Here is a 16,764-nt window from a genome sequence, read left to right as displayed (position 1 = left end):
ACCTATAGGTAGACCAGCAAACAAACTGTAGAGAAGAAATAGCTGTAGCTGTGTTGCACAGGCTGTTTCCAAAATTAGCACTGCTTTTAAGCCACACAGCTGTACCCTCTCATGTAAGGCAAAGAATCCCTTTATGCATCAGAGGGATTGAAGACTTCAAAGAATACATCAGAAAGCATGAGATGTGGCTGTATGGGTGAATTTGGCTGCACCAACATGGGTATTTATCATTTCAAAAGGCAACTAGAAAGCTGAAGTTAGTTACCAAAAGAAACTACTACTAATTACACCTCTTCTGAACAGGCCTAACAGAGCTGCATACATTCAGCCCAGATGGAAACCATCTGATAGCTCATATCCACAGGCTTGGGTTTGTTTGGGTTTTTGTGAAGGCTTAGATAGTCCATCACATTGGTCATCTTTAGGCCTGGGAATGTAACAATTCTGTAACATATGCCTTTTAAATAGTCCCTCAGTGAGAACTGACATGAATAGCACGTGCTAGCTGGAAGTTTGTATGCTTAAATGCAAAACCTGATACATGAGGCCTCTTGTTTAGCATATAAATCAAGTTTTTAGAACCACATTTCTTCCCAAGCTGAGGAATTCAGAAGAGTTAGGAAGTAAATACATGCCTGGGTACCAGGCATTTGGCTGTGCTGGATATTAGACGTGTTTCACTAAAAGCCTGTGTCCATTGTAATGTTAATTATAACTTCTAAATACTCTCAGTACAGGTCATCAAAATAACATTTCTGTTTGAAAACACCCATGGTGAAGCTGTGCTTGGCATATTGCACTACAGCAGTGTGAGCCTGTGTTTGCATGTCATTGAAATGAGGCAAAGGTGCTGGGAGACCCTGGAATAATTCAGAGATTCAACAGAAGGAAATTGTGCTGAGGATTTTGCAACCTTCAGTGTAACATCTGTTATCTGGGTTCATAGCTTTGGTTCCCTTTTGGCAAGAAAAGACAAACTTTATATTCCATTTTGAATGTGTGACTAAGAAACAGTAAACACAAATAGCTCAGTAGATATCAGGTTTGGTTTTTTTCTTGCTCTCTCTCTTACTAAGATGGTTCTTATTCCTGGATGTTCTAGTTCTGATGCTTATATGGCAGCCCAGGCTTTCCTGGTGAGGAATTTCAGTGGGAGGTTTGAAAAATACATCATCCCATGCTTTGTTGCAAGCGGACACATCGATGAAAAGAAAGGCTCAGAAAGCCTCAGCTACAGGTATTTGCAATTCATGAGAGTCCTGAATTTGAGGTGGAAACAGTGGGCATGTTAATTTATTCCTTTGGGGAGCAAATTTGTTTTCTGATCTTAATGATTTCATAAGTCAGTGTTAGAAGCTCATGCTTGCAACCTACTAGTTGGATTAGAGTCAAACACATGAGTATCAAGGCAACTTTAAGAATAATGGTATGAAAAATTGAAGCCAGATGTGGTTCATCGCTCTGCTCAGGCATACACAAAATGCCAGGCACCACAAAGGATGTATTGTGTTCCCATACCCTTTGGATAACACCTTGTGATGTGAACAGAGTAGGAAGAGATTTCTGACAATAGTTTTATTTCTGTGTGATCCAAGAGCAAATACCCTTTTACTTGTCTTTCTAGCCCTTACAACACCTTGTATTTGGAGCTCCACTGTCCAGCTGTAGCACCAGCTATTGTGGTCACTTCAGATGATGGGAGAAACAGAGTCAATTTTGGTGATGTTGCAGTAGGTAGGAAACTTGAATTCAAGGTTTGAGTTTTTTCTCTCTGACACTGACTTCTGCTGAATGTAGTTTTGTATTTTCTTTTCCATTGTTCTGTTGATTTTCAACAGTCAGTATGGAAATTAGCCCTGAAACAGGTACTTAGGTGGAAAATTAGGACCTGTCTGGGCAGCTGAGGCATCTGAAAGCAAGCTTAATCCCAAAACAGTGTGAGAGCATTTTGATGAGCTTTGACTCGTGTGTGTGAATGTTTGGCCCAGGTAGAAGCATGAGTCAAGAGGAGGAATGGTAGTGAGCATTATCACTTTTTGAAACATTTTTACTCCTGCCAGGCCACAGAATGATTCAGCAAATTACAATACAAAATATCTCCCCAGAGAAGCTGGAAGTATCCTTGTTTGGAACATGTAAGTTCATCTGCCATTCAACTGCTGTTTAACTTGACTCTTTATCTGTAGGAGGAACTGTTTGACACTGAAGCAAGTAGGAGATAGCAGATCTCAGACTTAATACACATCTTTCAGAATGAGTTGGATGAGCCTAGGTGACTACTGGAAAGCTAATTCTATTCCAGCTAATTGTATTCCAGTTACAGGAGGTAACTGCACAGAGCCAAACTGCCAAAGACCATAAGGCACTGATGGCAAAGCCAGTTTCAGTACAAGATGATGTACTTGTGAAACAGAAGCAGCAACTTGATTTTTGCTTCTCTGAATTTCTGAACACCCTGCAAGAAGAGGCTGCTACAATGGCTTGTCTGGGCTAAGCTGTGTGGGAGAATGTGGGAGATTTTTAGGGTGTTAATGACCCATTCCAGGCCAAATCTGAAAATGGGGTTACATGGAGACCTTTGTAACTGGAAAAGGATCTTGCAGCTATTTGAATTCTGTGGGGAAAAAAAAATAACTGGATTAGTTCTTCTTTTCTCCAAGTTAGTTCTTGATCTCTGGAAAAGCTTACAGATCACTGGCTTCTGCATCTTTGGTCTGAACAATGCTTGGAATCTGTTCTTATATCGTTCTCCCCAGCCTTTGTTTATAAACCTTTTTCCTTGAGTTGCACTGTTCCAGCTGGGATTCTCAGTTCTGAATCCCAATGGTCCCTTCCTGTTGGTCAGAGCAGTTGGAGTGCTTGAGCCAGGTGAAAATAAACCCCTGATCATCTCCTTTTGTCCACATGAGAATAAATGGGTGAGTAAGAGATACAACAGTGATGGAGAAAAAGGAGGAGAGATGGAGAGATATAACAGGCTGTGCCATAGACCCACATTGCTGCCTGAGACTAAGCTGTATGATAATAAGAAAAGCTCTGTTGCCTGTGCATAGCCCCCCCTCCCCAGAATTTGGCTCTTTATGTACTAAATCCACAAGTTCTGTAGGAATGGCTCATTTGAAGGGAGGGCAGTTGGAAGGGTGGGGGTGTTTTGCTAACACAGACATCCTCTTGGCAGTTTTTTGAGAAGCTGGACATCCAGACAGCAAAAAACAATCTAACCCTAAGCATCACTGGCCACGGGGTGGTGCCATCAACTGTCTGCTCTGTGGAAGGAGTACTGGATATGGGACATGTCGTAGCCAAAGAGGAAGTGACTTCCACGTTCAAGGTAAGTCCCTCGGTGCTGAGCTGGAAAGCACATCGGTGGCTTTTGTAGTGAGGAAAAGGAGTTCTGTAGTTTCTAGTCTGGCAGAACATAAGGCTGAGTGGCAAACTGTGGACAAAGCAACATTGCTTTAAAAGCACAGCTGGCAGAGTGATTTGGTGCTGAGCCAGTTTCAGGCCAAAGGTAACGAAGCTGCATGGGGAGGATCTTGTTGGCTGCTTCTGTCCTGCCTGCAGCCTATATGAAAAACTAGAGACTCAGAAAAGAGAAATGCAGTAATGCAGCAAAATTAATTCAGCCAGGTCACAAACTATGAGTCCTATGGGCTTGAGATGAATTTTCTTAACTGAAGTGCTGTTGTGTGAATTCATGTTGTCAGGTACAGAACACTTCCCCACTGGCCCTGCAATACTCCATACAACTGGAATCACTTTCCCCAGCAACAGACAAAGATCAGCAGAGACTTCCCTCCTTTCTTCCATCCTTTTTGCAAAGAACAGAGATTGTTGGTAAACTTCTTTTTTTCTTTTCCTTTTGTTAAAGACTCATGAAATACAAAGCAGCATCACTTTGTGCTGATAGATCTACACAACTGTCAAAACCTGGGACGTCACATCACTGAAATTAAAGACATAATTTGGTCTCCCTGGTAGGAGCTCTGCTAGTTCTTGCACTATGAGTAGCTGTAGGTTTGTGCAGCCTGAGCAAATATCCACAAGTAAGGAAATACTAGTGTTTGGACCTAAATAAACCCACACATTAATTGCATATTAAAGATTATATTTAGGGATGTCCCTCTCTGTAAAAACATGCTAGAATATAGGGAGGGTTCAGTGATGTTTCTTCAGTTCCTCTGCAGATGCAGGCATTAAGCTGATTGATGGATTTGTCTGCTATTTCTAGACACTTTTGTTTTTCTGCCTTGGGTCTTGTTTATTTGCTGGTCTAATAAAAATTAAAAAGGCTTTTAAATATATGAAGTAGTGAAGTGGAGCTGTTCTCATTTGTGTCCTCATCTTTATTTACCAGGAACACAGAACTCTAATGGCTTGAGTGCATTCAGTATCTTTCCAACAGAAGGAGAAATTGTTGCTGGGAAGAGTCAGGATTTTGTTGTTACTTTCAGTCCTGATCATGAAAGTCAGAGCTATGCTGCCTGCCTCAAGGTTGTGCTCTTTGGCAAGGTAAGACAATCAAGATACCTGGATTACAAAATCAAAGCCTGAATGTGAGCTACAGCCATTGTTACCAGCATGGGTCTAGCATTTGTAGGCAGAAACAGTGTCTTTTTTAGATTAACTCATGTAGATAGGAGATGACAGGTTTGGGGCCCACTGACTCTTTTCAGGCTTTAACTATTCAGGTATTAGCTCATAACAATAGTGATCCAGTCCTGTCTTCTGCCCAGCTGCCCACACTGTGTAAATGAGAGGTGATGGGAGCTGGGTGGCTGCCTCACTGCTGAGCACAGCTCCAAGCAGGCTCTCTGCAAGTGGCCTTTGAAGGCAGCAGAGAGTGGAACTGCACTTGCCCAGTGCACACTGACGGGTGCACCAAGTACCAGGAGCTGCTTCTGCCATTGCTCAGCATGAGGAAGGAGGTTTCCATCTGTGGAGCAGCAGTTGAGCTTAGATGGAGCTCAAGGCAGGATACACTGGCCATCAGCATAGCGGGTGGCTTATGCTGCGTTCCAAAGGAGGCTGCCCAAAAGTTACTGAAGAGTGCCAGCTAATGCCCATCAGCAGGCACTGCAGACAGCCAGCAGAAGCTGTTTTTCTCCTTGCAGGTTGTGTATCTCCAGGTTATCTTTGGATTGCAGCTAAGAGTGCAAATCAGAGTAAGCTGGAGATGAGTGGAGGCTGGTCCTAGTGCACAAATTTTAGCCAAGTTTGGTGGCAGATAAGTTCTGCCTCTTTCAGTGGATTTAGTAGAAATAGTTTTGTCCTGAGGCATATTGCTCAAGAATGAAAGGTTGATTAAAACAGTTCTGGAATGGACAGCAATGGGGAAAAGCAGGGTTGAAGTGCATGGCCTCATAGCATTTATACAGCAGGTGGTGGAAACTTCTGTGGTGCAGATGCTGCTGTGTCAGTGTTGCAGTTACAGTGGTACTTCAGCTGTAACCTGCATTTGAAGTGTTCTTATCTTGCTTAGAGAATTGCCCACGTGATCCACCTGAAGGGTGCAGCAAGAGATCACCCAATGTTTGTGGAAGGGGGGATTCCACTGGATGTGCCCCTGGAGTCCTTGGCTGGAATATTGCCTCTGTCATCACCAGAGGCACCAAAAGGAGGTAACGTGCTACCACTTACATCTGATTACAAAACACTGAGGGATAAGACATGGGCACCTTCCTCATTCTGTAAGAACAGTAAATGTAGGATAACTTTTCCTACAGAATCAGAACAAATAAGCATTATGGTGTTGCCTCCATTTGTAACTCAAAAATGCAGGAAACTATCTCTTGAGGAAAGATTCTCTCTCCATTTTAATGCAGCTGTATCTTAATTGTGAGTTTGTCTCTCTGCAACTTCCCTTGCAAAGAATTATTATAATTTAATAGTACTGCAAAGTGTCCAGAGCTATTTGCCTTCTGCCACTTCTCTGACTTGTATTAGATGTTGATTAAATTATTTCATACATAATAACATACCCTGAGTGTAACATTATGAAATGGACACAATTTCAGGGGTTAGAATTTACCCTTCCTTAATTTCTTTGGACGACATCTGTGTTCAGAGATGGGATATAAGCAACTAGTAGCTCCTGAGCTATCAATAAATCCAGGTAGATGCCATGCACAAGGAGAAATACAGCACAGTGCCATGGGGCTAGAAAATGAGCTTGAAACCTGGTAAGCAATCAGCAGTTACAGTTTGCAATTGCAAATTGTGCAAAACCTGCTTTTGCTTAATTGCTCAGCAGCTCTGTGAGGGATCTGCTCGTCTGTGCCAACTCACAGTTCACCACAACATCCCTTTGTTTTGAACTGTCCTGGTGTAATTTATTCCAAACTGACAGTTGCTCAGGTTGCACTGTCTCAGAGTTTACTTCATGTGTGTTTGTTTAGAGCCACCAGAACCAGTGAAGACCATTCTCCTCAGTCTGGAGTATATTGAGGAAGAGACTGCTCCAGTGCCAGCGCTGACAGAGCTGAGAGTTGGAGCTATCCAGACAACTCGGTTTGCATCTAAGAAGGTGATGAAAACAGTACAGTTTTATTTGAGACACTGTGTGGAACACTGATGGTGTACAGATGGCCACTAGTCATTTCTGTCAAAAAGTCAGCCTGTAAATTAAAACCTACACCTTTCAGGGTTTCTGGTAAACTTCACCTTATGAAAGCATCTGTGTTTGAAAAGCAGAGGTTGTTTTTCAGGGGCTAGTATGAGGAATTGGCAATGTCATATTGTCAGAAACAAAGTTAATTTAGCAGTTTGCTTCCCTAATTCAGAAATGCAGAAGTGTGAGCACACAACTGAGTTACAGGTCTGATCCTGTCATTTTAGTGTAGTTACTTTGTGACAAGCAGGACGCTTGCAGTTCCAAAGGGCAGAAGCAGTTTGGCAAGCGAGAGGCCCACACAGAGCACCCGGGCAGCATTCATTGTGTTTGCAGGAGCAGAACTTGCTCTAAAGAAGGGCTGTTGTGTGTCTCTCGCAGAAAGTGGAGTTCAGTGTGGACAACCTGCGGCTCTTGCAGCAGAAGGGATTCAGCGTCGAACCTGCGAAGGGAAAAGTTGAGCGCGGCCAAGTCAAACGCATCCGTGTTTCTTGGGTGCCGCCTGCTGACGGCCCGGTGAGTGAGAGCTGTGCAGCGTGCGGCCGTTCCGCCGCCTGGCGGGAGCAACACAAAAGCTGATCTTGAAGGTGTCGGCAGTACGGGCTGCTTGGACACGGGAAGGTGACAGAACACGTGTCGCTACCGAAGGGAGTACAGGCAGGTACCAACGCTGATCAGAGGATAAAAGCCAGGAGCACTCGGTGTGGTTTGGAGGCTTTGGTGACTTACCACAGACCTCCCTTTGTGTGAGGAAAGGAACCAGAACTAGTCACTCAGAATTACTTTTTACAAGCTGCTGCATCCTCTAGCACCAAAAAGCCAAAATGCTGCTGCTGTTAGCTGAAGGACACAGCTTTGGTCACACTGAAGTGAGCTTTTTAATGCCCCCTGTGCAAGAAAACCTGCGGTCCTGCTGACACAGAACTAAGCCTGCATGGATCATTCTGTGACAGTGTGGCTGTGGGCTGCTCTGCCTTTGCTACATTCCTGGAAGTCAGTGGGGCCTTTCTGATTTTCCACTTTATGAACTGCTTTTCCCTGGCTGCCTCTGCCACCTTGTATTGCAGAGCCTAGGTATGAGGTCCAAACGTCTCTACAGGGCTGTGATTGCCCTTCCTGATTCATCTTCTCAGGCATTCATGGAGACTGAAAGAATTTACTCCCCTGCTTTTTGTTGTGAGCTGTGTGTGGGATGGCAGAATGAGTAGTTTGTTCCAAAATTAAAAGATTGCTGCTATCATGTGCAGAAAGAAGGCAATCAAGTTCCTGGCATGATGTATCAGGTTGACATTGTGCCTCTTGGTAACCACTGGTTATTACACAAGCTTTAACACTAACTGATGGCTGACAGGATCCATTTCTTTCCCAGCCCTGGCTACAGCGTACTCTGTGGCTACTGTGTCCAGTTGTCATGGTTGTCACGTGGTGATGATATCTGTAGCACTCTGGAGCTGGAGTGCTTAGTCATTGCTGCTGTACTGACTGCAGGATGAGCATTGTGTGGAAATAGAAAAGAGCCAACACAGTGGGAGGAGAGGTCACCTATAGCTGTAACTGGCACCTCTTACAAGGGAGATGCAACACAGGTAGTTTAGAACCTCCTCAAGTCATCTGTTCCACGTACATTAAAAACACCTTGCTTTTATGTGCGGATTTTTTTGTAGGCTGACGACCCTCAGCTTGTGTCAGCCCTCCTGACTGTGAAAGGTGACATAAAGGAATCTTACCGAGTCCTCTTCATGGCCAGAGCTGTGTCTGCACACGCTGCCACCAAGTGAGGGAACCAAGCTGAAGGGAAAGGAAGGTGGAGGCAGATCATTGGATCTCAGCTGAAACATGGCAAGATGGTTGCAAGTACGTGAGGGGAGCTGGGAAGCAGAAGGAAGGTGATTGAATAGCTCTGCTTTTCTCAAAGAAAATTCCATGTAAACTCTGGTTCCTCTGGATTAATTTACAAGCTGCCTCTGTGATAAAAGCCTGTGGTAGAGTTAAGAAATACTCAGAGGCTCAAGTAGATAGACGTGTTGTTCATCACAGTGTCCTCCAAAGGTGGCCATTCCCTCAGCAGGAGCAATCCTTTTACATCTACGTGGGTGAGTTTCAAGCAACTGTCTTTTTCCAATTTCAGATGCATTTTAATGGATTTGGAACATCCTTGACTTTTTCCCTCTTAAGACCAGAATAAAGCTTCTTGTTCAGGTCTCCCCCACATCGTTTGGGCTGCCATTTTTACAACACATTGTGAAATCTTCCCAGTGACACATGGTCAAGGAGGAAGTAGTGACCTTGCTGTTCACAGGATGGCTGGAAATGCCCTAGATCGTGGCTGTCCAGGAACCTGACGTTTCTACCTTTGCTTTCCTCTGAATTCCGACTCAGAGTAGATTTCTGCCTGTTGCTGGGGTCATTGGTTGCTCTGCAGGTGTAACTCCTGTTAGGAAGCAGTAGCCACTTCAGGGAAAAGTTCAGAGGTACTAGAAACGTAGATAACCTTGTAAATCTTTTACCACCTTTCTTGAATCACAGTAAATCTGTGGCAAAATTCCCTCACCACCACTCCAAGAGCCTATTGCTGGTTGGCCCCCTGTAGCTGTTAAAATTGCTTATTTAAATTATGCAGCAAGAAAACAGAAACAGACTGTTTGTGAATATCCCCAAGGTAAAATGTGTCAAGTTGGACTGCAGGAAAAAGCAGTACAGCAATTGCCACAAGAAATACTTTAACTAGTTCCCCCTCTTATAGAAGAAGCTTCTTCAACTGATGAAGAAGAGTTTCTTCTTTTCCTAACAACAGTGTTTGATCCACTCAGATCTGTTCTCATTTAAGAATGGATCAAGTGGCTGTGAAGTTACTTAACTCTTCAGTCTGAAGCACTACAGATGCCAAAGCAATCAGCAGTCACCAAGGGAGGAGGCAGGAGCGGGGATGGGGTGGCAGTGCTAGCCAGAGACAGCTCTGCCTCCCTGGGCGAGGCACTGGGGCTGCTGGCACAGCTGGGGCACTCAGGACAATGAGGTTTGTGTGTCAGTTCCCTGATAGACCTCAGAGCCCCAGTGGGAGATGAAATACCACCACATAAAACCAGTCACAGATAGTGCTGCAGGGCTGACAGCTACCTACTGCCAGGAAAGCTTTCAGAAAGCAAGGACGCGCCCAGCTCATGGAGCAGAGGGTTTGTTTCAGACAGTTAATTTGAGGACATCCATTACTTGAGGATTCTTCAGATTTGACTCTTGGAAACTGAAAAGTAATGGCTGAGAGTGAAGTTAGCCTCCAGACTCACATAACCACATAATGTGCTGAGGATAAGTGTAAAGTGCTCTTCCAGGAAACAACGCCCTTGTCTTAGCAATCTTCACTCCATAGTGGTCAGGTGCTGTGAAAAGGCATCCAAAACATTACCAAAAAGTTAAAGAATATATGTAAGGGCTGGGATGATGCTGAAGAGATGTGGAGGTTGCCTGCAAAAATGAGAAGGCTGAGTGAGCAGAAGGAAGGTGCATACGCAAGGACAGGCTGGTCCCACCAGCTGCCTTTGTGTGGACACTGACTCTGAAGGACTCCCAACAACTGAATCTGAAGGACTCCCAACAGAGAGCTCTGGATGTGCTCATCCTGCTGTAGAAGTTGGAAGGTGGAGCCCACAGCACTGTGTCAGTGCATTCCGAGAGCAGCTGCCTCCAGTGAGCTCCAGCCACTGTCTGTACGGAAGAGCTTCAAAGGTAAGCGACAGGTGGGACTGTTTTTAACTGTGTTCATTGGACTCGATCCTGAAACCTCATCTGAATAATTTCACAGCCTTGAAGTGAGCATAAGGTTCAGGGTTTTGCTGGTCAAATTTTCTGTGATTAAAGCTAAATGTGTGTTCATTCTCCCCAGGGAGAACATTGAACTGTGATAGTAAGAATAGGTTGCTATTTCTGGAGCCCTGGAAATAAAGAAAACGCCACTTGCAATACAGCAGCTGCCTTTCTGTGAAGCACTTATGAAAATCTGAACAGCTTTTCTTCTCTTTCATGAGAGAAAAACCTGTTATTTGATCTTGGGCCTCAAAAGTAATCATATTGGACTTCTTGGGGGCGTAATGGCTGATCCTTGGGGGACTGGGTTTTGCGATGGGATTGGGTTTGTCCTTCTGGCACACACAGTTCAGTGTGCTAAGAAAGCAATTAATATCTGTTTATGATCTTTATAATCCTTAAAAGCTCAATCTAGCTCATTTCTGAACCAGAAAGGAAGTGAGAGACCAAGTAACAGTGTCATAACATCTTATTAATACATGTTCTGCTTATCCAGTGACTTCAGAGATTGCTTCATGCTTACGGATGCAGCTTTTCCTAAATGAGCAATGGTCCCATGACCCTGAGCAGCCCTGTAGGAAAACACCTCAGTCAATGTGCCCTGTGCCCTTACTGAGCCTTGACAGGCTGGTTTGAAGCCTCATGGCACAGCAGCAGTGAATGTCACCCAGAGTGGTCGATGGAACCCGCTGTTTCCAACCTCGTGTCCCCTGTTGCTCCCAATGACGTCGTTGCTCCCACTCTATTGGAGCTGCTTATAGAAAAAACCTCTGGCAACCCAGGTCCAAATATATTCTCCCACTGTTGCATTCAAATCTAAAAAAGAAAAATGCCTGTATTTTATGCCATTCTCATTACTGGAGGAGCTTTTATCCAGGCACCTTCCTACACACCTCAGAGGGTGTCACAGACCTCAGCAGATGTGTCAAAATGCCAGTCTTAGCTGATCTTCCCCTTTCTTCTCCAGTTGAAGTCTTTACAATCCACTAATTAGCTCCCCTGCTTTTCAGCTCTGGCTGTCTTTTAGTTGCTTACCCAGTCACGTGTCATCATCATCTCCAATATTAACTAATGCCCTTTTTTTGCCATGTAACTGACCTCTGCTCTATTGGTGTTTCAGAGGTGTCTGACCTTTAGATCAGCTTCAGCTTTGAGGCAGCACTTGCCCTTGCTCGCTCACAGGTGGGCATGGACGACCTTTGGCACGTGGTTTGTTCTCCCCTGTGACAGCGAGGCTTTGGTAAGGCTCCTGTAGCTCGTAGCAAGCTGCAGGACTGACTACTAAAGGAGAGGGGGGAGCTTTTTAACACCACGGACTAGGTACAGTCCCATTGCCATAACCAGACTTCACCCTGCAGCCAGCTGCAGGAGATGGGCAACTGGCTGCAACCATCAGTGTAATGACAGCCATGAGACACTCCTCCGTGGGATTTCTACTCGGTGTACCGACACGAGGCCAGATCAGATGGCCGCCTCGGGTCATGCTTAAGGGAATTCCTGCACTTCAGGTGTCGGATAGAGTGAAGTGATTTCGGAGCAAACCCATGGGCAGAGAGCAGGCGCTGCCGTTCCACTCGTGTTGCAATGTGTTTTAACAAGATTATTCCGACAATGGGAAACGATCTGCCCCTTGTGCCCGCACCGGGTGCCCTGAGCGCCCGCGGCCGCTGCCCGAGGCTCCGCCCGCTGCCCGGGCCGCCCGCTGGCGCTGCCCGCCCCGCACGGCGCCGCTGCCCGGTCACGGCTCCCGCCTCGGCACGGCCGCTTATTTATTCAGCTGCCTCGGCTGGAGGCGGCCCCAGGGACGGGGCGCGGAGCTGGCGCTCGCCGGCAGCTCGGTGTCCCCTTTCAGAGGCTCCGCGTCCCCTGTCAGAGGCTCGGGCTGCTCGCCCTTGGAGAAGCCGCGCTGAGGCTCTCTGGGCTTGGGGGGACACCCGGAACCTGCCTGCACCGCGGGGCCAGGGACACGCACCGCGGGACTCTGCCACAAGGTGCTTCTTTTTGGCCACCTGCTTATCTGCCTCTTTTTTCTCCCCCTTTCCCAGGCATCGCTCTGTTCTGCTGAGAATAACTGCAAGAACCCTGATCAGTGAGTAATCAAAAACTTTCGGCTGTCTGTTACCAAACTTGTTCCCGTCATGATGCAGTGACGTGATCAGATTGGAACGGTGACTTACTGACAGCCATCCCTTACTGCTGCTTTTTCTATGCCTAAGCTCATCACCAGCTTACAAATCTGACTTGTCTGGCCTTGCTCAGGTAGACTAAGGAGAATGATCCTCTCTTTCCAAATGACACTCTGAAGTGTCCCCTTCTGAAAAGTCAGCCTGCAGATTTCTCTGTGGCCCAAAGCGTTGTTCTCCCGTGGAATCCGCTCCCTGCAGTTCACCGTGTGCAGTACAGCTGTGGCAGCTGCACTCCTGACATCTAATAGAAGCTGTTCTCCTTTTTTTGTACCGTACATAGATCTGGAAAAAACCCATTTCTGGTTGTACTGGAGCTGTGAAAAAGTAATTTAAAAATAACTGGGGGAAGAAGGCAGTTGTGTCAGGCTGCCATTCCAGACAGGCCCAAGGTATTAAGAACCTCATCTCAGTTAACTACAAAAGTGATTCAGTTTCCAAGGATCCAGCATGGGTACTTCTGCTGTGGAGCAACTGTGACCTATCACTTTGTAAAAATATGTATTGAGTCAAGCCAGCTTCTCCAGTGGGATTATTCACATGTTTTCTCTGTACTCTTACTGATTGCTCTCTCTTTTTCACCTCAGAAATTGTGTGAAATCTATTCCCTGTCATACCTGCACTGTTTGACCATAGATATTTAAGTTGGTGAATCATCTGCCTTCCTTCACAGATGCCCTCAGAACATGTCTAATTGGACAAATCTGTGGTATGTCTGGTAAGTTCGTTATTAATCTTACTAACTTGGAATAATTGGAAAGTTATTATGAGCAGTAATGGCAGCAAAGCCGTTCTCAGGGTGGAGAGAGGGGTTTCTCCTCAGTTTTACCAAGCCTACCAGTGGAATATATTACAGAGAGCATGGGGGAGATAAGGTGTCAGGCAGGGCACAGCATTCGTCCGGGGATACGTCATCTTTCCCTTCTGAGTACACTCCAGTGGAGCTGCAAGGCTGGATCCTTCCCCGATAGCCGCCTCTGCCCAGCACAGGGGTGGCTGCTCTGCCCGGGCTGTGGCTCCCGCTGTGCTAAGGGCACTCCTGGGACAGGGGGCTGGTAGCTCAGGGTTGGGTTTGCATCCTGAACCTGGGCTGGTGACAAACCTCTTCACTGCTGAGTGCCTGGAAAGGGGAAGCCAGTGTGTTTGTCTCTCGCCTGCACTGTGTGCCCCAGCGCTGTTTTGCTGCCCGTGCCTTGGCCGTGGTGGCAGCCCGCAGTCAGTGGTTACTCTGAGCTGTCATTCAGTCTGGACACCTTTTGGTTGATACTCTTTTGCTTTCTTGGAATGTGCTGATACATAGAACTGGTTAAAAATACATAGTTGCATAGTAATTAGTGTGGAAATGATGAAAGCTAAGGAGCTAGTGCTGAGATGCCTGGTGCTGAGATGCCTTTACCCACGAGGGCAGCAGCGTGAAGGCAGATGACTGCACAGAGCGTGCAGCTCGTGGAGTAGCAGGAAATACTGACTGGCCAGGGATGAGGGAACACTCCTGGCACTTGGGGAAAGTTTCAGTGCAAAGTTCCAGCAGGGCAACGTGTTCCTCTCACATAAAACTAAATGAAACAGTTACTAAAGGGACTTTTCTTTTGGAATCGTGGTTCTCATGGGCAGGTGCAGCCTTTGCTGTGGGAGAAAAGAACAGAATTCTCCTTGCGTAGAAGTTGAAAATCCAAGCAATGAAATGATGGTATTCTCTCTCCTCTAAGGCTGATCTTGCTGAGTGTGTTCCTGCTCCTGCTCTGTGGGATCACTGCAAGCTGCATCAAATTCTGCTGCCGGAAGAAGAGGCTTCCAGTTGAGACCTTCCCCCGGCACCCGTACGATCTGACAACTGTTGCTGTTGACAGCGACAGCACGGCCCATAGCACAGTGACCTGTAAGTATGCTCTGGGAGTCGGCCCTCCAGCAGTGCTTCACTACTGAACATGTGCCTGGGATTCAGTGTCTGGCCCTTGCAGTAATGGGGACTGTTGATGTGCTCCAGAACAACTTTCAGCCCCTCAGTGTGGGCAAGAGAGGGAAAGGCAGGTCATCGAGTGCAGAAGACAGGTAGGATGTCACTCCATAGAGGTTAAAATAAAGCCTGTGGTGGACTATCATCTTGTGTGTCATCCACCACATCTGTTCTTACCAGCATTCCCTCATTTTTCCAACTTTTCTGTATCTCACTGTCCAAGTGTTCCAGCCAAAGTTCTCTCTGATGTGAGGAGCTGGTCACAGCTGCTCATATACAAACGTGACTGAAACTGTTAGAACACGTCCTGTGTCAGGAGCTTCACAGTCATTACTGGAAAGGGATATGCAGAGACATTTCCTCTTCTGGCTGCTTCCTTTTGGAGAGCATGGGCAATTCTATATGGATGGCTTTTAGTGTGTAGTGCATATGTTCTGACACTACAAAAATGAGCCCATAATTTCTTGGGGAAGAGCAGGATTAGCCCTTTATACATGAACATTGCATTGTGCCATTAATTTTTCTTTTAATCCTTTTCTTTGCAGCATATAGCTCATTCCAGTACCCTCTAAGTGTCCCTATTCCTTCAATATTTGTGGATATGGATAAGAACACCCTGTCCCCTCCAGCTTACAGTCTGTATGCAGTGGAGTTGCCACCTTCTTATGATGAAGCTGTCCAAATGGGTAAACAGTGCACTGAAGTAGCACGGATAAGCCAGAAACTCGGTGACATCCCTGGACAGGTGACACCAGGTGGGCTGAATGCAATCCAGTACTCACCTGAGACAACCAACAGAGATCCAGCAACACAGGCAAATCCAGAAAATCCGGAAGATGCAACACAGAGCAGCCACAGCTCTGACTTATTTCAGGTGGGGAGTAATGGAAGGGAAGGACTGTAAGAGTTAAAGAGTTTGGTTGTGATAGAAAGATGTTTCCTCTCGTGCTCTTGTAATGATCTGTCAGTTACAAGAAATGTTTTCTGTGGCTGCTCTAATCTCCTGAAATGAATGAAGTAAAAGGGCAGTGGTGTAGAAATGCCTGTGAATGTGGGACATGAATGCTTGCTCATCTTCTGATAAACCAAATATTCCTTGTGTCCAGCAATAAAAACGGTCGGGGGAACTGTGCCGTCTTGGGAACACACACGAGGAGTCTGAGTGGCACAAACAGCAGGTTGTTGTTCTGGAACAGAAGCTTCCTAAGCTGGAGTTGAAAGGGGAATTCTGGCAAGTCACACTGAATGGCCTCTGTAGTTTCTCTTCTTTTGAGAACATCAACTGCCCAGAAAATCGCTGGAGTGCAGGTTGTTGTGTTTCACAAGTACAGACAAGCAATGAGAAAGATGAGAAAAGTTATTTGGTTTTTGTTGGCCATGAGACCTGAAGGGATTGGTGTCGAGGTTTTACAGATCTTTAAACTTTGTTTTCAAGATGTGCTGGCTCCTGGGGAGATCCTTTTACACTTATTCCTGCCAGTTAAAGTGCAAATTAGGCTCCAAGAAACACTTGCACACATAAGTGTTACTTATGTATTACCAGTGTGCTTCAAATGTTCCGGTATCTCAAAGACACCTTTATATTCTGTGGTCTGCTCAGGCTTCAGGGTCTCAGTGCACAATAGGAACAATCAAAGATTCCTGGCAGCTTTTGCCACTTTAGTCCATAGATGAGCTCAGATACAGAGTGTGCTTTAGCTGTGCCACCTAGAATAAGTTCCAAATACAAAATCCCATAGTACAGGCCGGGCAACAGCCCAGAAGGATTGCTCTTTAGGGAGGATTCTTTGTTAAGGACTGACAGTAAGGGTAACTGCTGGGCATCGTTTTCAAACTGGGAGCTTGGGGTTGATTACAGCTGTTCCAGCCCATCAAAAATACGGGTTATGAGAGGCCATTTCCTAAATGACAGCTCTTTCCCTTGCCTGCCTTCCCATATTCCAAACAATAGGAATTTTGTCCACTCCCAAGCAGTGACTTGCTTTGAATCCACCTCAGCAAAGTGCTCCTGTGGCTGCCTTTAAGAGCGTGAGCGGTCTACGGGAGCATTCACTGCTGCAGGGCTATCTATGGGATAAAGCAGGAGAGAAAGCGTGAGCACTAGGTGCTGTTAATGAAGGTAACATGAAGTGTGGAGTGCAAGGTCAGAGTTAATGCTGACATCTGCTCACCAGAATATGACTGATGGTCTTCATTTTTGCTGAGGTTGCATT

At 45.9% G+C, this 16,764-nt stretch overlaps 2 protein-coding genes across 3 annotated transcripts in view; both read left to right on the top strand.

The window, feature by feature from the left end:
- The window catches only part of CFAP74 (cilia and flagella associated protein 74), a 62,966-nt gene extending 54,256 nt beyond the window's left edge, over window positions 1-8,710 (top strand). The window contains exons 31-41 of the mRNA XM_062013150.1: window positions 1,103-1,237; window positions 1,625-1,734; window positions 2,061-2,116; window positions 2,799-2,918; window positions 3,179-3,331; window positions 3,708-3,837; window positions 4,358-4,512; window positions 5,483-5,621; window positions 6,399-6,526; window positions 6,992-7,126; window positions 8,275-8,710. Of these exons, the coding sequence (XP_061869134.1) occupies window positions 1,103-1,237; window positions 1,625-1,734; window positions 2,061-2,116; window positions 2,799-2,918; window positions 3,179-3,331; window positions 3,708-3,837; window positions 4,358-4,512; window positions 5,483-5,621; window positions 6,399-6,526; window positions 6,992-7,126; window positions 8,275-8,388 (1,375 nt within the window). The 3' untranslated portion in view covers window positions 8,389-8,710. The remainder of the gene's footprint in view (window positions 1-1,102; window positions 1,238-1,624; window positions 1,735-2,060; window positions 2,117-2,798; window positions 2,919-3,178; window positions 3,332-3,707; window positions 3,838-4,357; window positions 4,513-5,482; window positions 5,622-6,398; window positions 6,527-6,991; window positions 7,127-8,274) is intronic.
- A 3,532-nt stretch (window positions 8,711-12,242) lies between these two features.
- On the top strand, window positions 12,243-15,647 carry TMEM52 (transmembrane protein 52). 2 transcript variants are annotated; one of them, XM_062013121.1, is made up of 4 exons: window positions 12,243-12,402; window positions 13,182-13,312; window positions 14,304-14,473; window positions 15,097-15,647. In XM_062013121.1, the coding sequence occupies exons 2-4, from the start codon at window positions 13,281-13,283 to the stop codon at window positions 15,453-15,455; spliced, it is 561 nt and encodes a 186-aa protein (XP_061869105.1). In that variant the 5' UTR covers window positions 12,243-12,402; window positions 13,182-13,280; the 3' UTR covers window positions 15,456-15,647. The 2 variants fall into 2 exon arrangements, with proteins under 2 accessions (XP_061869105.1, XP_061869106.1); XM_062013122.1 differs by lacking the exon at window positions 12,243-12,402 and adding an exon at window positions 12,450-12,500.
- The last annotated feature ends 1,117 nt before the right edge of the window (window positions 15,648-16,764 follow it).

This window comes from Colius striatus, chromosome 21, assembly GCF_028858725.1.
Source record: "Colius striatus isolate bColStr4 chromosome 21, bColStr4.1.hap1, whole genome shotgun sequence".
Lineage (NCBI taxonomy): Eukaryota > Metazoa > Chordata > Aves > Coliiformes > Coliidae > Colius > Colius striatus.
The sequence above is the reverse complement of the archived record's forward strand: the minus strand, read 5'-3'. Positions and strand labels throughout refer to the sequence as shown.